Source organism: Seriola dumerili, unplaced genomic scaffold (assembly GCF_002260705.1).
Source record: "Seriola dumerili isolate Sdu_G_001 unplaced genomic scaffold, Sdu_1.0 BDQW01000236.1, whole genome shotgun sequence".
Classification (NCBI taxonomy): domain Eukaryota; kingdom Metazoa; phylum Chordata; class Actinopteri; order Carangiformes; family Carangidae; genus Seriola; species Seriola dumerili.
The window spans coordinates 347,490-369,645 of record NW_019174491.1 but is presented as its reverse complement, the minus strand read 5'-3'; the positions used below and the strand labels follow the sequence as shown (position 1 = coordinate 369,645).

Genomic DNA, 22,156 nt, shown 5'->3' with positions numbered 1-22,156 from the left:
TCGTTAGAGTTCACGAAGCTGTTCTCACTGAATGTGAGTGACAGACGTCACAGTAAAATACTCAGAAGAGATTTTTCCTCCTTAACTTTTATAATTTCATAAACATTCTTATTAACGTAAAGTAAACACACGTGTAGTTATAAATTCAATCTAATATGTTCTGATATTATTCAGCGGCGCTCTCACAGGTTTCACAGAGTTATTTATTGTCGTTGGACAGAGACACTGGATCCTTCATCAAAGATGAAATGAACAGAAATCTGAAACTAACGACCTGACGACTGTATTTAATCACCAGTCACTCATACGGGACGACAGCCTGTTCTTCTTGGATTATGGGTTTTGGTGGAATAATACAAAACAAATCCTGGCGTGATCATTTTAAAAAAACAACAATTATTCTACATTCAACATTTCTGTTTCCCCTCGGTCTGTTTTCACAGGGACACTCAGTTTAATATGAATCCACCAGCGCTGCTGATATCACAGAGGAAATTGGAAACTCGCGCATCAGATAAAACCGAACATGGACTGAGACTGTGAGAGAGGCTTCAACGGAAAAAAACAAAGGATGAAGAAAGAAAATCAAGAAAAATGACATTATGATGTTTTAGAAGCTGGTCTGAAACCTGAAGCTCAGTCCGGTTTTCTACAGCCGTGTTCACATCACACTGACCTGGATCTCTTTGAGTTGGCTCAGGCTCACCTGTTACTGGACCTCCAGGTGTGCACTGACACATGGTGCACCTGGGGCCTGTAGGGCCCCCCCTGGACACCTGGCCCCCAGGGGGACCCTGCCTTGATGTCGCTGTGGACTCGGTCAGTGGTTTGAATCAAGTGAATTCTACTGTAACTGCAACATCATGTCGGAGTCCAACAATAAGAGACGTTTTGTTTTATTTGACTCAGTTTGAAAAGTTATTCATCCACTAATGAATTCAAAGTATAAAGTCACTGAGTCTGTTTCCTGTCACAGTGAATGAGTCTTTGTTGGACACTAACAGATCTGAAGGACATTGTCCAGGTGTGTGACTCTCTCCTTTAAATGGTGTGCGAGTTATTTCCGTGTCCCTGCAGGAGCCTGCAGTAACTCCTCCGTCGTGAAGCTTCAGTTTGTGTTGAGCTGATGATTCAGCTGGAGGACGGAGGTTGTGCTGCTGTTGTTCAACGTTACAACAGACTGAGAGCTGTTCCTAATATTACGCCTAACCATTTAAATCAATGAGGGCAGAGTGAACAGCAGAACCTCCATGCAGCAGGACTCATCACAGGAGAGGTAATAACCTGAACACTGATCGATGGATTCATTGTTAATCGGAAGCAGCTCTTCAGGTTCAGTGTGTTCAGGTTCTTTCTTTTTTGTCCCAGAACCCCTCAAATCTACACTGGACCCCCGATGGGTCCTGATGCTCATGTTGAGAACCTCTGCTCTGAGTGCATGAGCATCATTTTATTATTTCATTACATTTCATAAACTACACCACCAGCTCTCCTGCACCTGAACACAACACCCCTGAACACAACACCCCTGAACACAACACACCTGAACACAACACCCCTGAACACAACACCCCTGAACACAACACCCCTGAACACAACACACCTGAACTCAACACCCCTGAACACAACACCCCTGAACACAACACCCCTGAACACAACACCCCTGAACACAACACACCTGAACACAACACACCTGAACACAACACCCCTGAACACAACACCCCTGAACACAACACCCCTGAACACAATACCCCTGAACACAACACAGCACCTGATCAGTTTGAAATCAGATCAGTGGAAATTAAATGTACAGGTTTATTTAAAATCAGATTACTTTCCAGCTAGGAAATATTAATGATCTTCACTGATCAACTGATCAATAATATCAGCTGAAACATTACAAGTAGATTTTCCTCTACAACACGTCCTCAGGTCAAAACACAGCAGCGAACTGAGGCTATTATTGTCTCAGTAAACAAACTACACTGAACCAGTGTGATCAGAAACCCAGCAGCAGAACCTCTGAGCCGCAGTGACGGAGAGCAGGACGTCACACCTGTGCAGGTGAAGCTAAAAGCAGCTGTTCAGAGAGGAAGAGCAGCTGAGCTCCTCCTCCTCCTCCTCACAGGGTGTTTCTGGTGTTTGTGTTGGCAGGCCTCAGTGTGTGTGTGTGTGTGTGTGTGTGTGATGCTCAGCGATGCTGACAGACATGCAGGGACTCACTGAGGCTGCAGCCGACTGACCCACTTTCTGCGGGACACAACGAGCTGCTGGCTGCCTCTCTAACCGACCTGCGGTGCCACAGCGCGTCCGTGTCTCCACTTCACCGACTCCCGCTCTCACATCCACCCGCCGCCTCTGACAGAACCTCAGTATTGAACTCGAATCGATCTGATCGGATCTGTTCTGTCCAAACAAAGCCACAGACCGCCGCTGCCTCACATGACATCAGACAGGCGGCAGCCGCGGCTCCGACGCTCAGTATTAACCCGAAAACAGAGCTCCTTACCTGGACAAAGCAGAGCAGGCAGAGCGCGGGGAGCAGCGGGGAAAGCATGGTGTCTGTCGGTCACACGGTTTCACGGAGCTCCGGGTTCTTCCTCTCGGGCTGCAGCGCATCCAAACAATGGCGATTTTTCTGCTGCATCGGAGCGCGATGCTCCCGCTCAGTCTGCGCTCAGTTTCCGCTCCGCAGCTCTAACTGCACACCGCCATCATCATCTTCATCAGCACTGTTACCATCATCATCGTCGTCACCATCAGCCGAACGGACCGCAGCTCGAACCGCACCCGCTGTGATTCAGAGGAAGCAGGCCGGGCTCCGGGGTCCATGCCGCGGCCTGGAGACGAGCAGGAGATCGGTGTCGCTCAGCGGTGATGAAGCTGCTGCTGCTGCTGCTGCTGCTGCTGCTGCTGCTGCGCGGCGTCGCCCCGCCCTGCGCTCCGGAGGCTGCATGGAGACACACACGGGTCCTCCCCCTCCCCCCCCACTGCTCCTGCTCCTCCTGCTCCTCTTCATCTTCATCTTCATCACCATTACAGCATGTGCTCTGTGAACCAACGACAGAACCAGAACCCAACAGGATCAACTGATCAATGAATCAATAATCAATGGCAACAATTCTGACGTCATGAACTCACTGATAGCAGCTGCTCACATGAGAGTATTTTCCGATTCCTCAGTTTTCTGTGACAGTGAACTCACCACCATCTTTGTGTCTGAGGAAGAATGGCGGGAACAATCGATTGGTTATTAAAGAGAATACCTGTCGGATGTATTGATCTCCTCTGATGGATTAATGAAACCTCACTGAGGGTTTCTGTCTGTCCATCATTAACACTTCCGGTCTTCAAACTGGATCTGGACTCTGAGTCCCTCTAAAGACCAGATCCAGATCATGGAGGATGAGGACCTGATACTGATACCTGATCAGTGATCAATGACAGAAACACAGTGGAAACTTCTGTTCTCACCTTTAACTACAGGTGTGGATGTTTATGTGGAGCCTTTCAAAACAAAAGTTGGAACTTGTTTCACAATAAAAGCATAAAATCTCTAATGTGCAGCACAGCAACAGAAACGCGGAGTTTTACATTTCACTGAGAGACATCATGTGACGTCTGCACACGTGTCACATGATCAACTTACAGCAGCTTCTCTCTCTTTAGTTACTGTGACTGAAACATCTCAGTCTGTGTGTGTGTTACAGTGTGTGTGTCTGTGTGTGTGTGTGTGTTACAGTGTGTGTGTGTATATTTGCAAAATACACGATTTATCTTTATCTTTCATTTAAACTTTGCATCAATTACTTTTTTACTACAAATCACTGAAAGTAGATAATAATTATATATTAGTATAGAGTGGAATTATATTTTAATTTATTTTAATTTCAGTTCTATGAAACGTCTCGTCTGTATGTTTTATATTTAATTTATATTTATGAAACACCATGTAAACAATATCAGAGTTTTAAGATCCACAGTTTAATATTCAATATAAATCATTTTCATAATCCAAATAATCAGAGTGCAAAACACATGAAATTATCACATGACACAACAGTCACATGTTGGTCTGATCTGGAGGACACCTGATCATGTGATCAGTTCACCTGATGTCAGCTGGTTCTCAGGTGTTTCTACTCCTACTACACTGATGAATATTAATGAATAATGGAAGTGTTTATTAACTGTGGACGTGTCTGTTTGTCTTCTGACTCTTTACTTCCTGTGGTTTGGACTGAGGTATTGACAGGATATAGATTATTGTTATTATTTATCTTTATAATTTAACAACAGGAGTGAATACATCAGTGATTATTGAACTTCTTTCCTTTGTTCACATCCTGCCTCGGTCTCCTGTTACTGGGTCTTCTTGGACACGAGTTCAGATTGTGGTTTTTATTGATTATTGTCGTCATGGTGACGTCAGTCATCTGATATTGTTGGTGTATTGTCTTTGCTTTGTGTCCTATCACAGCTGCGCTCATGTGTTCATGAGTGTGTGACGCCCCCTGCTGGTCACAGCTGTTCACTGCAGCTGGATCAGAGAAACAGCAGGACGCCTCCTGTAGGTGGAGACAAGACTCCTGATGTTACTGTGGTGGCTGTCTGACAACAACACTGATGCATTGTTGGTAGGGAAGTATGGATTAACAAAAGAATTTCTGATATAATATTTGTCATTAACAAACATCTGTTCTGGTGTTTTAGAGCAGGTGTTAGAAATCACATTCATACAAACAGCTCCCAGCTAACTCATAACTCTGAGTGAGTGTGTGTGTGTTCATGTTAAACATCTTCTAAGAAATCAGTTTCAGAGCAGCAGCAGGTCACAGAGTGCAAGAGCTCACAACCACTGACAGACAGACAGACAGACAGACAGACAGACAGACAGACAGACAGACAGACAGACAGACAGATAAATACTTCAGTCAGTCAGACTCCATATAAGGAGATTCCTCCTGATGCTCTGACATCATCGTCCAGCCCACATGACCTCACACGTGTCCATCTGGTAAACATGAACGTGTTTACTCCAGTCATGTGACCTCATCAACCAAAACACAGTGAAACACACACACACAGAAACACACAGACACACACACTGTAACACACACACAGACACACACAGACACACACACTGTAACACACACACATACACACACACTGTAACACACACACATACACACACAGACACACACACTGTAACACACACACAGACTGAGATGTTTCAGTCACAGTAACTAAAGAGAGAGAAGCTGCTGTAAGTTGATCATGTGACACGTGTGCAGACGTCACAGAAGTTTCCACTGTGTTTCTGTCATTGATCACTGATCAGGTATCAGTATCAGGTCCTCATCCTCCATGATCTGGATCTGGTCTTTAGAGGGACTCAGAGTCCAGATCCAGTTTGAAGACCGGAAGTGTTAATGATGGACAGACAGAAACCCTCAGTGAGGTTTCATTAATCCATCAGAGGAGATCAATACATCCGACAGGTATTCTCTTTAATAACCAATCGATTGTTCCCGCCATTCTTCCTCAGACACAAAGATGGTGGTGAGTTCAGAGACAGACTCAGAGTCCAAATCCACAAAAACTCAAACACAGTCAAAGAGAAATGAGAAACCAGGAAGTGTTCACTAATCAAAATGATTACCAATTCACTTCTAAGCAACTCGTCCTGTCGGCTCCAGAGTGCTGGTTGGTTGGTCAGTTGGTTGGTCGGTCGGTTGGTTGGATGGTTGGTCGGTCAGTTGGTTGGATGGTTGGTCGGTTGGTCGGATGGTTGGTCGGTCGTTTGGATGGTCGGTTGGTCGGTCGTTTGGATGGTCGGTTGGTCGGTCGTTTGGATGGTCGGTTGGTCGGTCGTTTGGATGGTCGGTTGGTCGGTCGTTTGGATGGTCGGTTGGTCGGTCGTTTGGATGGTCGGTTGGTCGGTCGTTTGGATGGTCGGTTGGTCGGTCGTTTGGATGGTCGGTTGGTCGGTCGTTTGGATGGTCGGTTGGTCGGTCGTTTGGATGGTCGGTTGGTCGGTCGTTTGGATGGTCGGTTGGTCGGTCAGTCGGTTGGTTGGTCGGTTGGATGGTCGGATGGTCGGTCGGTTGGTTGGTTGGTCGTTTGGATGGTCGGTTGGTCGGTCAGTCGGTTGGTTGGTCGTTTGGATGGTCGGATGGTCGGTCGGTTGGTTGGTTGGTCGTTTGGATGGTCGGTTGGTCGGATGGTTGGTCGGTTGGTTGGTCGTTTGGATGGTCGGTTGGTTGGTTGGTCGTTTGGATGGTCGGTTGGTCGGATGGTTGGTCGGTTGGTTGGTCGTTTGGATGGTCGGTTGGTTGGTCGTTTGGATGGTCGGTTGGTCGGTCGTTTGGATGGTCGGTTGGTCAGGTACAGCGGGGGTCACCAGGGGAGAGAGTCCGGCCCGGGATAGGACCAACATTTACATTTAGTTTAGGAAGAAATTCAGGCTGAGGACGGTTCATATAAAGGGACATGGAGAGGAGAGAGTGTGTATGTTTCCTACATTCCCTGAACCTCTCAGTGTTTGTGAATCTGACACAGAAAGGAGGTGCAGCGTTCAGAGAAAAAACATGAAGGAACATCAGACGTTAAAGCTCCTGTGGTTGCAGAGAGCCGGAGCGTCGGGGGTTAACACTCTGCTCAGTCTGTCGCTGTCCCACTTTCAGCCAGTAAAACTAGAAAAAGGCTCCGTCAGCAGCAGCAGCCTCTAAATATTTCCAGTTTCTTGGAAGCAGCGAGGATATAAAGCTCAGTGTTCACAGCTTTCTGAGAAACTCACAGGACTGACAGGAGGAGGAGGAGGAGGAGGCTGCTGCTGCTGTCACACATCCAAACATCCACTCTGTGTTTCTGCTGCGTTCACTGACAAACACTCTGCACGTGTTCCCTGTTTCTGATTTAATGACTGGTTCTAATCTCTGATTTATTCACTTTACTTCAGGAAATCACCTCCACAGAAACTGATTATCTACTGATTATCTACTGATACACAACTGAACAACTTTCTGATCAGTTTTTAAATCATTTCAGCATTTTAATCTCAGACTCCTGGTTTCTATTTAAATCTACAGTTTTAATTCCTGATTTTAGACTCAAACCTCAGACTCTCTTCAAACTTCAGATTCCTGACTTCTGTCTACTTTCAGATTAATTTCAGAATAAAAGTCTGAACATACTTACCCCGGTATCAGGTTCAGTTCATTCCAACAGCACCACAAACAGTGAGACAAGACTGAGAACGTGACTGACTGACTTAGTGATGAAGTTACATCGTCAGTCGTTGACCAATCAAAATGATTATGTCATCAGGGGGTGTTTACAGGCAGTGTCGCTAACTTAGCACCGTGAAGCTACATTTACTCTTCAGACGGCTGGTTACCAGACCTGGTCTAAGTCTGGACCTGGTCTAGGTCTGCACCTGGTCTCGTTCAGTCAGATGTCAGAACTCAAAAAACCCATTAAAGGTGAAAAAGTGAAACTGTTTCACGTTGTGAATGAAACTTTATTAACCGCAGGTCAGTTGAACAAACAGTCGAACAGAGAACAGTCAGGTCAGTGAGGTGAAAGTCACAGACATGATCCTGGATCTCCTCAGTCCACCTTAAGAGTCAGAAGCAGCAGAAAGCTGATCCTCAGCAGGAAGTCTGCAGGCTGTTGAGGAATTAATGAAGAGCAGAGAGAGAGAGAGAGGGAGAGAGAGATTTATTAACCGCAGGTCAGTTGAACAAACAGTCGAACAGAGAACAGTCAGGTCAGTGAGGTGAAAGTCACAGACATGATCCTGGATCTCCTCAGTCCACCTTAAGAGTCAGAAGCAGCAGAAAGCTGATCCTCAGCAGGAAGTCTGCAGGCTGTTGAGGAATTAATGAAGAGCAGAGAGAGAGAGAGAGGGAGAGAGAGAGAGAGGGAGAGAGAGAGAGAGAGAGAGAGAGAGAGAGAGGGAGAGGAGAGAGAGAGAGAGAGAGAGGGAGAAGAGAGAGAGGAGAGAGGGAGAGGGAGAGGAGAGAGAGAGAGAGAGAGAGAGAGGCTGACTGTGTGTGTTACTGGTTGGCCTCTGAAGGAGTCTCTCTCTCTCTCTCTCTCTCTCTCTCTCTAATCGTCTGTTCGAACAAAGTTTCAGTTAAATTCCAAGAAAAGGTTGAAAATCAGATCACACACACACACACACACACACACACACACACACACACACACACACACACACTGGAGAAGAGGAAATAAAGTACCTAAATCTTATTGTTTCTATAAACATGTTTGTATTTACTCTGTTGCTGTTTTAAGGGAACAGTCTGTGATTTTCTTCATGTAAAACTCAGAAGTGAATTCATTCTGATTCAGACTTTGAATCTGAATGTTTGTCTCTTCTTTACTTTTATCTCAAATCTTTAATCTCAGATTTCTGCACTTATTCTCAAAATTCACGTTTAACCTCAGATTTGTGACTTTATTCTGAAAGTTCAGATTTTTAATCTTAGATTCCTAATAATCATCTTTAAATTCAGATTTCTTTAGATTTTAATCTTAATCTGGAAAATTCAGACTGTTACATACAAAATGTTGATTCTTAATCTGATTCCTGAACTTTTATTTTACACTTGTCACTGTCTCTTACATCAGAATTCATTCTCAAACATGACCTCTGGCTGTTAATGTGAGAACATCTGCCAGCTCTGGTTGAGGTACTGTTTCCAGATGTTCTGGTCTCTTTAAGTCTCGTACGTTTCTGTGGAATGATGAGAAGAGTAGAAACAGGAAGGATGACATCACAGCAGGACGTCCTGCAGGACAGACGGGTGGATGTCGGTGGCCTGCAGACTCTGGATCAGTCTCTGGACCGTGGCCCTCCTCCCCTCAGACCGCCTCCACTGAACCAGACCGGCCAGTGCCGTGCCGTGAGCGCTGAGGGCGTGGTCGGCCCGACACCGGAACAGAGCCTCGGCAGACAGACCCAGATCCATCAGCACCGACTCCCACTCTGCCCCGAGCCGAGACGCCAGCCGGGACAGCTCCCGATCCGAGAGGACCCTCTGCAGGACGGAGGCGGGAAGCTGCCAGGAGTCTGAGGAGGAGGAGGGGCGTTAGAGGGAGGAAGAGGAGGTGAAGGTCTGAGATTAGTCAGATTCATGATCAGTGTTTTCACTTGAATCTGAAAATGATCGATTTCACCTCAAACTTTGATCTGATGTTGAGATTTTTATTTTCTTTATATTACATTATGATTTTAATCTGAAAATCCAGATCTTTATTATAATCTCAACATTTCACTGTTTGATTTGATCTCCAAGATTTTTCACTTTCATCACATTTGAAATATTCTCAAAATCAGTTTTAATATCAAAACTCAAAAAATTAAAAAAAATTAAAATCCTACTTTAATCTCAGATTTATGACTTTTTCCCTAAAATTTCTCATTTTAATTTTAAAACTTAATCTTTATTTATTTGCGTCAAACTTTAAATGTCAGACTTCAGACTAAACTGAAGGTTTGAAGCTGGTTCATCTCAGAATTCAGACTTTGTGTCTGGATCTGCTTCTCCTCTCAGCTGGTAGATGTGACTGAAGCTGGAGCTCGTGCTGTGATCACGGCTGACTCACACCTCCTCGGCGTGTTCAGCATGTTTGAATAATAATCTTTATTGACATTGACGTCGTCTCTGCGGTGACTCTGGTTCTCAGTACTCAGTCAGAGGAGGGTTGCACTGTTTGGTCTCCTCTGATTGGTTGACAGCATCAACAAAAACAACAGAAGAAAAAATACTATGAGCTCCTGTTCAGTGGACGTGCTCTCATCCTGTTTCCCTTTAGGTCACTGTGACACCGGAAGTGCTCTGTCGCCGCGGGTAACCTCGCTCGCTGTTTGTCCTGAGCACGTGGACGTGCACATTCTCAGGGAGACTTGGTGAAAGTCGGTGACCTGACGAACAGCAGCTCAATGTGGAGATTCTTCTTATTTCACTTTGACAGGTGATTTCACTCTGAAGCTGAACGGTCCTGACGCTGGGACGTAAAGGATTTACGATGAGCAGTAACTCAAAATTAAAATACATGTAACAGACCATGAAGAAACAGGACTAACTAAAGCTCACAGTAAACTACCCGTCTGTGAGGAAGCAGCAGCACCAGCTCGACGCAGCTCAGGTTTCTGATCGATTAAATATCTTCTGAATTCATCTCAAAGTCACTGAAGACCATCATATTTAATTTTCTCATACGTGTTTACAGATCAGCAAGAAATCCTAAAATTGAATGATTTATCAGTGAGGTTTGGTGTGAAGGGTTCGTGACTCAGACTTTTTAACAGCTAAATAAATGAAATTATGATTTTCTTGAAAATCAAGAGAAATTAATCAGATTCAGATTCACAACTTTTGTGTCAGAATTTGGATTGAAATCACAGTTGTGATATTTTGTCAGTAATGAATGATTGCATGTTATGAATTTTAGGAATGATATGAAACATTATTTTTATGATTTTTATTAAATGTAAAAAAGGGTTCGGGTTGTCTGGAAAAGTTTCTTTTTCTTTTCTTATTTGAAATCAACTTTCTCATGTTTTTTCATTTCATTTCTTTATTTAATCCTGGAGGATCACTGAAGTTTCTCTCCTTCGCAGTGACGTGGAGTTTCACACAAACACAGATTTTTATAATTAATAACGCACCATCCATCGTTAGTAAAAATCTAATGATCTTATTATCAGGACTGGTCAGTTCTCAGTCTGGAGATCTGGACCTGAAGCCGGATCCTCTCACAGTCACATCTGTGGCCTGAGTCCAGTGTCACTGGACCTGGTCTCCTCTGAGGACTCTGGAGGCTAACCCTAACCCTGTGTTGTTTTGGGGGATCAGCAGGATCCGGATCATGTGATGAACGTGATCGCAAACATCCAGCTCTGCAGCTTGAACACAGACGTTGCTGCTGCTGCCAGGGTTCCTGGAAAGCAGGAGGCAATAAACGACCGAGGAGGAGGGGGAGGTGGGGGAGGAGGTGGGGGAGGAGGAGGAGGAGGAGGCTGGAAAACAAGCGCTCCCCTCCCCCTCCCCCTCCCCCTCTTAGAAATAGATCATAACTGCACATGGAGCCGAGTCTGGAGGTTTGTTGTACCTGCAGCTCGGTGTCTAAAAACACCTGGACACCGTGTGGAGACTCCGCCTCCTGTAGCTGCGGTGATGTCATCACACTCACACACATGTTGCTGGTTGTTATGCAAGATGTGGATAAAGCAGCTGCTTCCAGGAACGACACGGTCTGACTTCACTCTCAGTTTTCATTCAGTTCATCAGGTTAAACTTCACACTGAAACAACCTCCTCCTCCTCCTCCTCCTCTGAACTCAGTTCTTCTTCTCTCTGAACAAACCGACTCATTTCCAGGAATCTCCTCGTCCTTTGTTCTCCGGCAGTGACGGTTGGTCTGAAGTCTGAAGACGACGTTCCTGGAATTGTCCTGGGAAAGTTTGGAAGCTGCTCTGATCAGAAGTGATCAGTTTCAGGGCGTCGTGTGGCGTAGTGGTCTAAGCAGGCGCCCCATGTGTAGAGGCCACAGTCCTCGCTGCAGTCGGCCCCGGTTTGAGTCCCACATCAGACGGCCTTTGCTGCATGTCATTCCCCCTCTCTGCCTCCCCATTTCCTGTCTCTCTCTACTGCACTATCAATAAAGGCATAAAAAGCCCCCCCCCAATCGAATTCTGACTTTATTTTACTTATTTCATCATTTAATCTTTTGTCTCAAATTAAACTTTAATCTCTAAATTTAGACTTTGATTTCAATAATAATTAAATCAATTATGACCATTTCTAATTTAATCAAATTTCAGATTTAAATCTTTCAATTCACACAAATTTATTTTTTTATTTCACAAACTATCTCAGAATTGAATTATTACAATATTGACTAATGTTGTTTTATTTGTCAGAAATGTGACGTTCTTTCTAAAATTACACTATTTTACTTCAGGACTTTAATCTCAGTATTTCAATGTGTCATTTCAACATTTTGACACAAATCTCAGAATTATTATTTTCAACACTTTATGACTTTATGTGAAACTTCAGATCTCAGTATCTGAGTTTTTTTATTTTTCTTTCTGTTGGAAAATGAAACTTTACAGCTGCTTTAAGTCGACGTTTTCATTTGTGCTGCTGATGATTCATGTCATTTCCAGGAAGACGCTCAGACCTCAGATCAGTTCTAAGAATCTTTAGACTTCAGTCTTTATCCTGCGGTTCAGTGTCTGTTCACTGAGTCCGTCTTATCCCAGTCTCCACTGCTTCTACAGTCTTGTCTCATTCTGAGAATCACAGCTGCCGTGTGACGACGTCAGACAAACACTGAAACACTTAAACACTGAAACACTGTGAAACACTGAAACACTGAAACACTGTGAAACACTGAAACACCGAAAACACTGAAACACTGTGAAACACTGTGAAACACTGAAACACTGTGAAACTGTGAAACACTGAAACACTGAAACAAACACTGTGAAACACTGAAACACTCTGAAACACTGAAACGCTGTGAAACACTGAAACGCTGTGAAACACTGAAACACTGTGAAACACTGAAACACTGTGAAACACTTAAACACTGAAACACTGTGAGACACTGAAACACTGAAACACTGTGAAACGCTGAAACACTGTGAAACACTGTGAAACACTGAAACACTGTGAAACACTGAAACACTGTGAAACACTGAAACACTGTGAAACACTGAAACACTGTGAAACACTGAAACACTGTGAAACACTGAAACACTGTGAAACACTGAAACACTGTGAAACACTGAAACACTGTGAAACACTGAAACACTGTGAAACACTGAAACACTGTGAAACACTGAAACACTGTGAAACACTGAAACACTGTGAAACACTGAAACACTGTGAAACACTGAAACACTGTGAAACACTGAAACACTGTGAAACACTGTGAGCAGATACAGTCTGAACGCTGCATCTTCAATACAAACTTCAGGATCATTTCATCTCCACAGAAAAGAGCAGAGAAGTTTTCAGAAGAAACATCAACAAACCACATGATTCTTTCTTTCATGGGACGTGCTGACAGTCAGAAAATGCCTGAACTGATCCTGTAACCATGGCAACAATCTAATCGATTTGTTTGGGTGACTAAACCAAATCAGGACCACAGTCATGTCTGGTTTTATTTTGAAAGGCTCAGTCAAACAGTCACTACAAACACAGGCCCCAAGCCGCCTGAACTCTCAGGCCCCTGGTCCTGGTCCTGATAGACCTGCCCAGTCTTCAATCTATACTTAATACAGGTGTAATGATCAGCTGGTTAATCGATTAGCTGATCAGTTGGATTGATAGATTTAAACCGTCACTGACGAGCACATGATGTTTATATTGTTAATGTTTATTTCTTCTATATTTTTGAATGTTTTTACATGTTGAATGAGCCTCAGTGTGTGAGCTCAGCTCTTTGCTTTCAGGTTCACCTGTCTGCAGGTGTTCAGACGTCACAATAAAAACTTAATAAATCTAAAACTAGTCTTTCATCTGCTTCCTGAGTCTCTGTGTGGATCTAGTCCAGGTCTGACAAGTCTTACTGTGGTAGTTTTAGAGACAGACCTGATCCGGACTGATGTGGTCTACATGGAGTATAAATCTGTGAACAGGTTTTAAACGTGGACTACAACGTTTGGAACCGGTTTCAGAACCTCAGCTGGACTAACTCCTGGGATATTGGTAATAACAGGTGTACCTTCCCGTCCTGGTCTTACCTGTCGAGCTGGGTCCAGGTCCAGGTCCAGGTCCAGGTGGAGTCTGGAGCTCCAGCAGCAGTCTGTCTCTGACCCAGCTGAAGTCCTCCAGAGCCCGCAGGAAGGAGGGGAAGGCCCGGGGCCCGCGGGTCGGGAGCAGGTCCAGCAGCCTCAGAGTCTTCAGTCTGTTTGTGGACTGGGACTCGATGTCCTCGACCTGGGCCCCGGTCAGGACCTCCTCCTGGAACAGGAACGGAACGATGGAGTCGGTGACCAGCAGCTCGCCGGAGAGATACACTCTGAGCTTCCGCAGAACCGCTTTGTGAAGCGGGTCCATGTTGAGGATCTCATCCGGTGACTCCCTCCGTAAATCATACTAATTATCTCATAACCAACTAACGTAACGACCTATCGTGAAAACTAGCAACTAGCCCGCCCGGTTAACTGCAGTTTACTCACTGTTATTGTGTCCGACTGGAAACACGTCAGCGGAACCAAGGTTTTGTGAACACCCAGGTTCTCAAGTCTGGAAAATCCTCTAATTAACGAATAATAATAATAATAATTCGAAGCCGAATTTACAAGAATACCAGGAGCACCGTCAGACATTCATCTATATAGTTCTAACTATTTATAGTCCCAAGTGAATTATGAAGAATCCTAAAATCATAACATTTTCAACGCAGTTAGGTTGAGTGGTTTCCCTAAGGTACCTGTGTAACAAACAGCACGAGCTACTGTTATAACGAAGGTTTGATTACATTTCTGCTGACTTCATCTTAACACCCAAAGTTACTAAACAGGTTCTTATTTAATTTTATAATGTTTATAGTTAAGAATCAGCACGAAATTCTAAAACTTAACAGTTTATAAAGGAGTTCGTAAAGGTTTATGTTTGGGAACTCACACTTTGTAACAGCTGAATAAATTAAATTATTACGGACTAATACTGAGTTCAGTATAAATACATGAAGTTAATGTGAAGGTTTCTATGAAACAGTTCTTTTTGATTTATTTACCTGGTGTCTGTAGATACTGACCTAAAAACAAAATTTATTTCCTGTTCCTCCATGTTCTTCTCCCACATTAGTCCAGTAGAACAGGATCCTGGAGCTCTGCTGTCTGATGTGACGGTGGCTTTTATATTTACATTAGTGTGTTCCTGTTGATCACTGACAGGATGCTGATAAGAGACAAAGATAAACTGACCTATTCATAAAAACATGAGGGGAAAATTAAACAAACAAATCTGAATAAAATGTTTCATATAACTGATGTGAAACTGAATTAGAGGTTTTTCCAGAGGGTGAAATGTGACCGTTTAAAAACTAAGTGAAAACTAAAAACACAAATAACCGAATATAAAAATGTAAAAACTTTTCTAAGTGAATACAGCGAGTGAGCGGAGAACACAGAGCTGTGACGCGTGAAGAAAACACACATGATGAAGCACCATATAAAACTTTATTTCTCATGGTTGGAGCTGATCGACGTTACAGAGGCGGAGCTGCTGCAGCTCGCCGCCCGCCAGCGTCAGGGACGACACATGCTCAGAGTCAAAAACTGTACCAGAAAACACAGTGTGACACAATCAATAAATATTTATAAAATCAAACAGGCTGAGCTGCAGGTTCAGGCCCACAGCAGAGATATGTACAGTTATTGTCCTACTCATTGTTTCATGTAATAAAGATTTATTCATTCATCATGCAAACAGGAAACAGACTGTTCCTCCACTTCATCATGTAGCTGAGGGAGGAAAGAAGTGACCCCCTCATCCATGATTACCCCCCCCCCCCATACAAAAATACAAACAGAAGAGGAACATGAGAATAATCCACACTGACAGAAACGTGGTGGAGAGTTCACACAGTGTCAGACGCAACAGTACGAGCATCGAACCTGCGGACAAACGTGTGCAATAACAAAGTCCCATTTACCTGAGTGACCCACTGTCACATGACCACATCACCCTGACACCTGAACCCTGACAGACTGGAGGAGTGACGCCAACACGGAGGGTGACCTCTGACCTCAGAGCTGATTTTACCATTGATTATTATCACATTGTTAAAATGTCATCAACATTTAAAACTGAGTTTCTGAGATTTTTTATTACTGGTCACTTGAAGGAGTGAAGACTGAACACAAACATCTCTCCTGCAGAGTTTTTCTTTCCCTTATTTTTAGATCTATGATCTTGTTTTTTAATGTTATTCAGTTTTCAGTCGCAGGTTGAGACGTTAGACCTACTTCCACTCAGGAAAAGATCAGCTGCTATATTAATATTGTTTCCTGCTGCAGGTTCTTTAAATGAGAAGTGGAGAGTCGTTCTCAAACAACTCGTCAGTCGATTGATCGTTAATCTGATCATTAAGTTTGGACTCCGAGAAAATTCTGTTAATTGATTAATGGACGAAATTAAGGCTGCACGATATGCAAAATAAATAAATAAATAAAACATTGCGATTTGAGTTGGAAGGGACGCTGATGGTGCTAACAATGCTAATGCTAACAATGTGACACATTTTACCTTTGTCAGAAAAACTGCAGCTGCTGAGATTTGAATATTTCACTCGTTCATATTGAGATTTAAATTATATTTCGAATAATTATTCAGCTCTGGATAAAAGAACTGATTTTGGGAACATGTGAAACGGAGGATCAGTACAGAGTTACAGCAGCGTAGTATCAACAGGTGTTGTGTTTTCCTGCGATCTGATTGGTCCACAGTTACAGAGTACTACATCCAGCAGGTACAAAGTCAAACATGACAGAGTCTGACGTGTGTTCAGAGGAAAGAGTTTGCTTTCTACGCTGCTCATCAATCAGGAGAAACCTCACTGACGTTTGGCCGCAGGTGAACTTTTCACTTCAGCCAATCAGATGGCTCCGTTCCCTGTGTTTACAGATAGGAATAACAAGAAAACAAAGCTTCAGAGATATTATTTAGGGGTCGATGGTGAGCGTGGGAGTAGATTTACTTTAATCGGACTCAGCTGGTTCATTCAACTTTATTGAACCGACCTTTACTTGACCAAAAAAAACACCACGTTGCCCTGGGAAACCGTTTGACATTTAATAAACCAATCAATGATGACAGCAATCAATAGCTGCAGGACAAACAGTGTAGTTCCACTTCATGATTATTAAACTGTTATAATTCACCTGCAGAATAACTGCTAACTAATAATTAGTTAATGTTTTGTAACGATTGTTTTGAAAGTCCTGTATCAATAAAGTTTATCCAGTTCAAATGACACTTCCTGCTTCTCGTCCATCGTGACAGTAGTTTAATCGTCAGCTCAAGTTTGAGCTGCAACAATATTAGAAATTGATCTTTAATTATTTGGTGATCAAACAGTCGTCAGTCATCATTCACTGAGCAGCAGAAAACTGGAAACTTCTTTCTCTCTGTTTGTTTGTGATCCTGTTGTGGTTTTAACTTTTGTATTTGTTGATGATTTTTCAGGCCAGAGTCACGGATCTCCTGTTTCTGTCATAGTGACCTGAAAACGAAACGTTTAAAGACATTTGGACTGTGGGAAATTAGAACATTTTATTATTAGAAACTAGAAACTAATGAGTCTATTTGTTCATAAAAGATGGGAATCTGGTTTGGAGCTTTAATTTGAAAGGAGACCAGGAAGTGTGACTGTGTGGTGGTGGTGGGGGGGTATTGTGTTGCTTGTGTCGTGGTCAGGGTCAGTACCTCAGTGTTGGTGGCTCCGCCTCCACCCTGAAGTGTCTGTGATCAGGATGCAGACCTCCAGCTGAGACTCTGACCCCCGTCTGGAGGGAGACCTCAGCCTGGTTATTGCGTGTCCCTGCCGGGTACCTGTAGAGCAGGTGATGGGACTGGTCAGTGGTCAGCTGATGCATTGAGCTGAGCTGTAGCCCCACCCCCTGTCTACACGTTGTAGGCGTAGTCTGTCAGGTAGTCCTTCAGTCTGTTGGGCAGCGGCAGATCCTGGACCCGCCGCGTCCTCCTGTTGATGGTGATGCGACACAGGTGCTGCAGCGAGGGCGTGGCCGTGTACACGGGTTTGGTGAGCAGCAGCTGCACCGTGCCGTTGGGCGGTGCTGCTGAGGGCTGAGAGTTCGATGCCGCCTTGTCGCTGGTCCTGGACAGCATGACGTAGTGCTCCACCAGGTGGACCACGCTGTCGAACTGCTTCAGCTTGGGCTTGACCAGGACCACCGAGTCCAGCTTGAACTTCCCGTGTTTGTACTCGATGCGCAGGTTGGTGGGACCCGCCGACGTCATGGCTGAGATGGTGAACAGGTAATCCCTCTGAGAGCTGTCCCGCACCAGGAAGGTTCCCTCCGAGGCGTCCTGCAGGATCTCTTTGGCTTCAGTGGCGGTTAGACTGCCCCAGTACCAGCCTGAGACCAGAGACAGAAAACATCAGAGACATAACAGACACGATAGTAACAGAGATCAGCCAGAGATCAGCCAGAGATCAGCCAGCGATCTGCCACACATCAGCCAGAGATCAGCCAACGATCGGCCACACATCAGCCAGCAATTGGCCACACATCAGCCAGCGATCGGCCACACATCAGCCAGCGATTGGCCACACATCAGCCAGAGATCAGCCACACATCAGCCAGAGATCAGCCAACGATCAGCCACACATCAGCCAGCAATCGGCCACACATCGGCCACACATCAGCCAGAGATCAGCCACACATCAGCCAGAGATCAGCCACACATCAGCCAGAGATCAGCCACACATCAGCCAGAAACCAGCCACACATCAGCCAGAGATCAGCCACACATCAGCCAGAGATCAGCCACACATCAGCCAGAGATCAGCCAGCGATCGGCCACACATCAGCCAGCGATCAGCCATACATCAGCCAGAGATCAGCCACACATCAGCCAGAGATCAGCCAGCGATCAGCCATACATCAGCCAGCGATCAGCCATTCATCAGCCAGAGATCAGCCGTCTGCTGGTCTGTTTCTCTCGTCTGTCTGACTGTCAGAGCCTCACATACAGGAGCCTGGATGTGAGCAGTGACAGATGTCTTAGTAACAGGTGAAGGAGTTTCCTCTCTCACCTGTGTTCTTCAGGTCTTTCATGGCTGAGGCGATGCGACTCTCGTCCGATTCCACAGCCCTGGAGTTGTTGTCGGCTCGTCTGTCGCTCTCGATGGTGTCTGTGGACTCGGAGGACTGGCAGGTCATTGGACAGATCCAACCTTCAGCCTAGTTCTAGGCCCACAGCTCAGACATGGACGAGGTCTGCAGCAGCCAGACGAGGGGGTGTGGGGGTGTGGGGGGTTATACTGTCCTGGAAACAAATAAAACCATCAGACACTGCAGATAAACACTATCACCATCATCATTATGAGGGTGTGTTTAAGTTTCTGTAAACCAGAGGAAAAAGGAAATTTACTGGAAACTCGTCTCTTTCCTCTCAGACCTGAGTCCTGAGTCAAAACACTGTAAAACTGAGGCTTCACAGGTCAACACGTCCATCTGTTTAATTCAGCAAATAATTTACTAACAGCTCGTAACTGGAAGCTTAATGGATAACTGATCAATCAGATCAATCGTTCAAGCAAAAAGATTTTCTGATTTTCCCTGAACCTGAATCTACAGGACAAAACAAGACATTTGAAAATGAACCCTTGTATTTAAATGGACATTTTACTAAAAAACCAAACAATTAGTCAAGACAGTAACATTAAGACATATATAATTAAATAAACGGCTTCAGGCAAAACATTGACTGTAGTTTTAATTTAAACTCATTTCTACATGGGAAACATAAGAACACAGTCAGGTCTAAAATGTTTTGTTTTCTGACAGTAATTTGGTTCAAACTGGACGCTCAGCTTTCACAGAAATACCATAAGTTAGTGATGACTAACGCCTAGTTTGGACTGTGGGAGCAACACACACATTCTTCTTAAACACAGAAAGTAACTGTGCCGTTATTGTGTGATTCTAATGTCCTCTATTGTTATCTAATACTCCTTAATACACAACACACTCCTACCTGCGAGAAAGTATTTAGTGAACAATCAGTTCCTGTGTGAGAGGTGTGAACAGTGGACTGTGAAGAACAAACAGTTCTAATAGTTTTATACTCCACAAAACAAATGACGTGACATTAGATTTAAAGAATTTAACAGAATTTGGTTTAAGGTGAAAAGCTCCTCTATTTTACAGCTGGAGAATCAATCAATCAATTTATCTATCAGTTCTAATGCTTATAGGTAGGTTGTTTCTTGTGAGCAGACTTTCAGAGTGGACTGTAAAGAACTGACTTTAACGACATGTTTATACACCAGCTGACGATGGAGGAAATGTAAAATTTAAAGAGTTCTGAATATACTTTGGCCTCGTGTCGTTCCCACACTCCTCACTAGAAAAACAGACTAATCTGAGAAAAGCTTCAGACTGACTTGAGTGTTCTTCATCACCAGCTCACCTGTGCAATAAATGACCTTCAACATTCAACCACTGTCTGACTGAGACAACAGAGGTGATGAAAAACTGCAAGAGCTTTGAATAGAATTTGGTGAAAGGTGATAAAAGTCTATTGATCCTCTTCCCATCTTAAGACACTGCTTGATTAGTTGATTCTTGTATCCAGAATTGAAGAATTAATTATAAAGAAACAGGAAACTGAGATTTAATAGTTAAGTAGGTTTCACACCAGAGGCTTCGAGAAGAAGTAAAACAGAGAAATATGAAGAGACAGTTTTCTTTGTTCTTCACTAGTAAAACTAACAAACTGAACATCAGGTGAGAGTACAGGTGTTCTCCCGTCACCTGCCCCTTAGATGTGCAATAAAACCCCTAATGTTACTGAAATGTTGATTTTAATCTGTGGACCTTATCCAGGTAAATCCTATTTGATCAGTCGTTTTTCTTCTTCTGCACTTTATAACATGGTAAAACATTTTCAGGTTTGCTCCTCAAATATCTGGAATTTTGAATAGAATTTGGCGTAAAGAAGTAAATTATCCGGAGAAATTATGTGGACAGTAAGTTTATTCATGTACGTGGAACTGACGATCAGGCTGCAAATAACAAGAAGAAAAACTGCCATTTTATTTTCCAGCAGGTTTACATGACAGAGGCCGAGGAGAAAATTAAAATGAACAGAAATTTGAATTAAATTTGGTGAAAAGTGAGTTTTCTTTATTTTCTTCACCAGAGAAACAGACACATTAAACACCTTGACTCCAGTGTTTCTCATCACCACCTCACCTGTCCTTTACATGTGCAGTCACACACCTGATGTTACTGAAATGTTGATTCTGTTCACTGTGTATCTTGGACGCATATCTGTGGTAGTTAAGTAAATACTGTTTGATGAGCCGTTGTGATTATAGGACAATCTAAGGAAGACTGGACTGTAGGGTTAGTAACATATGAAACATTTTCTAGGATATTTGCACCTTAAATCACTGGAATTTAGAGTAGAATTCGGCGTAAAGAGGTAAATTATCCATTTAGACATTTTCCTAGTAAAAATAATACCTCTTAGCAAGTTTGTTCATGTTCACGGAATTGAAGATCAGGTTATAAATAACAAAAAAAAAAAAAAAACAACTTAGCATTTTATTTCCCAGCATGTTTACATGACAGAGGCCGTGGAGGAAATTAAAATCATAATATAATTAGGCGTAATGTGGTAAATTATCCAGCCACAAATAACAAGAAGAAAACCTACCATTTTATTTTCAGGCAGGTTTTCACACCAGAGGCAGAGGACAACATTTAAAGTGATATATATCTGAATTAGACGGTGAAAAGTGAGTTTTCTTCATTTTCTTCACCAGAGAAACGGACAGTTTAAACACCAGTCGACAGCACAGGTGTTTTACCTTGTCTCTGGTGTTTGTCGTCACCACCTCGCATGCGGGCAGTAGAACCCACCTAATGTCACGTATCGGGGACATGGAGACTGATAAAATAGGACCACACGCACCTGAGTGTCGGTGTCGGAGCTAGCTGCTAGCAAAGCCAAGCAAAGCCAAGCCAGACCAGACCAGACCAGACCACAGCCGCTGGTTCAGAAGCGGCGACGCCAGTTTATCCTCCGTGTACAACAGTCCGACATGTCGGCGGGAACATTGACGGTCTGGATCCGCAGAACCGCTCCTCTGCTGCGGGTTTACTCCTGCCCCGCTCTCGGTCCTGTGGCTGTCGCTAATGGCGCGTGTCGCGGCGGAGACAGACGGAGGTCCGACCGTCAACCTGTCAGTCCGAGCTGAGGCGGCTGCTCTCCGGGCGCCCGACGACAAAAACACCCGACTCACTCCCGTTTCCCGCGGAGCCACAAAAGCTCCGTGTGTGTCCTGAACACGGGTCCGTCCTTCAGTGTGCGTGTCCGGGACAGCCGAGTCCACCGAGCCGCCTAATAACCGATATCACCATAAAC

The 22,156-nt window shown here is 44.1% G+C and overlaps 3 protein-coding genes across 3 annotated transcripts in view; all 3 read right to left on the bottom strand.

Moving 5' to 3' along the window:
• The window catches only part of ptpro (protein tyrosine phosphatase, receptor type O), a 51,473-nt gene extending 48,641 nt beyond the window's left edge, over window positions 1–2,832 (bottom strand). The window contains exons 1-2 of the mRNA XM_022755837.1: window positions 2,703–2,832; window positions 2,510–2,562 (exon numbers count right to left, since the gene is read on the bottom strand). Of these exons, the coding sequence (XP_022611558.1) occupies window positions 2,510–2,562; window positions 2,703–2,832 (183 nt within the window). The remainder of the gene's footprint in view (window positions 1–2,509; window positions 2,563–2,702) is intronic.
• Window positions 2,833–8,215: 5,383 nt separating this feature from the next.
• Window positions 8,216–14,198, bottom strand: LOC111229515 (death domain-containing protein CRADD-like). The gene is made up of 2 exons (XM_022755857.1): window positions 13,771–14,198; window positions 8,216–9,079 (listed from the first exon to the last, which is right to left on the bottom strand). Exons 1-2 carry the CDS (start codon window positions 14,084–14,086, stop codon window positions 8,784–8,786), a joined length of 612 nt encoding a protein of 203 aa, XP_022611578.1. The 5' UTR covers window positions 14,087–14,198; the 3' UTR covers window positions 8,216–8,783.
• A 996-nt stretch (window positions 14,199–15,194) lies between these two features.
• On the bottom strand, window positions 15,195–21,784 carry LOC111229492 (suppressor of cytokine signaling 2-like). The gene is made up of 3 exons (XM_022755826.1): window positions 21,704–21,784; window positions 18,816–19,048; window positions 15,195–18,135 (listed from the first exon to the last, which is right to left on the bottom strand). The coding sequence occupies exons 2-3, from the start codon at window positions 18,940–18,942 to the stop codon at window positions 17,660–17,662; spliced, it is 603 nt and encodes a 200-aa protein (XP_022611547.1). The 5' UTR covers window positions 18,943–19,048; window positions 21,704–21,784; the 3' UTR covers window positions 15,195–17,659.
• Window positions 21,785–22,156: the final 372 nt, after the last annotated feature.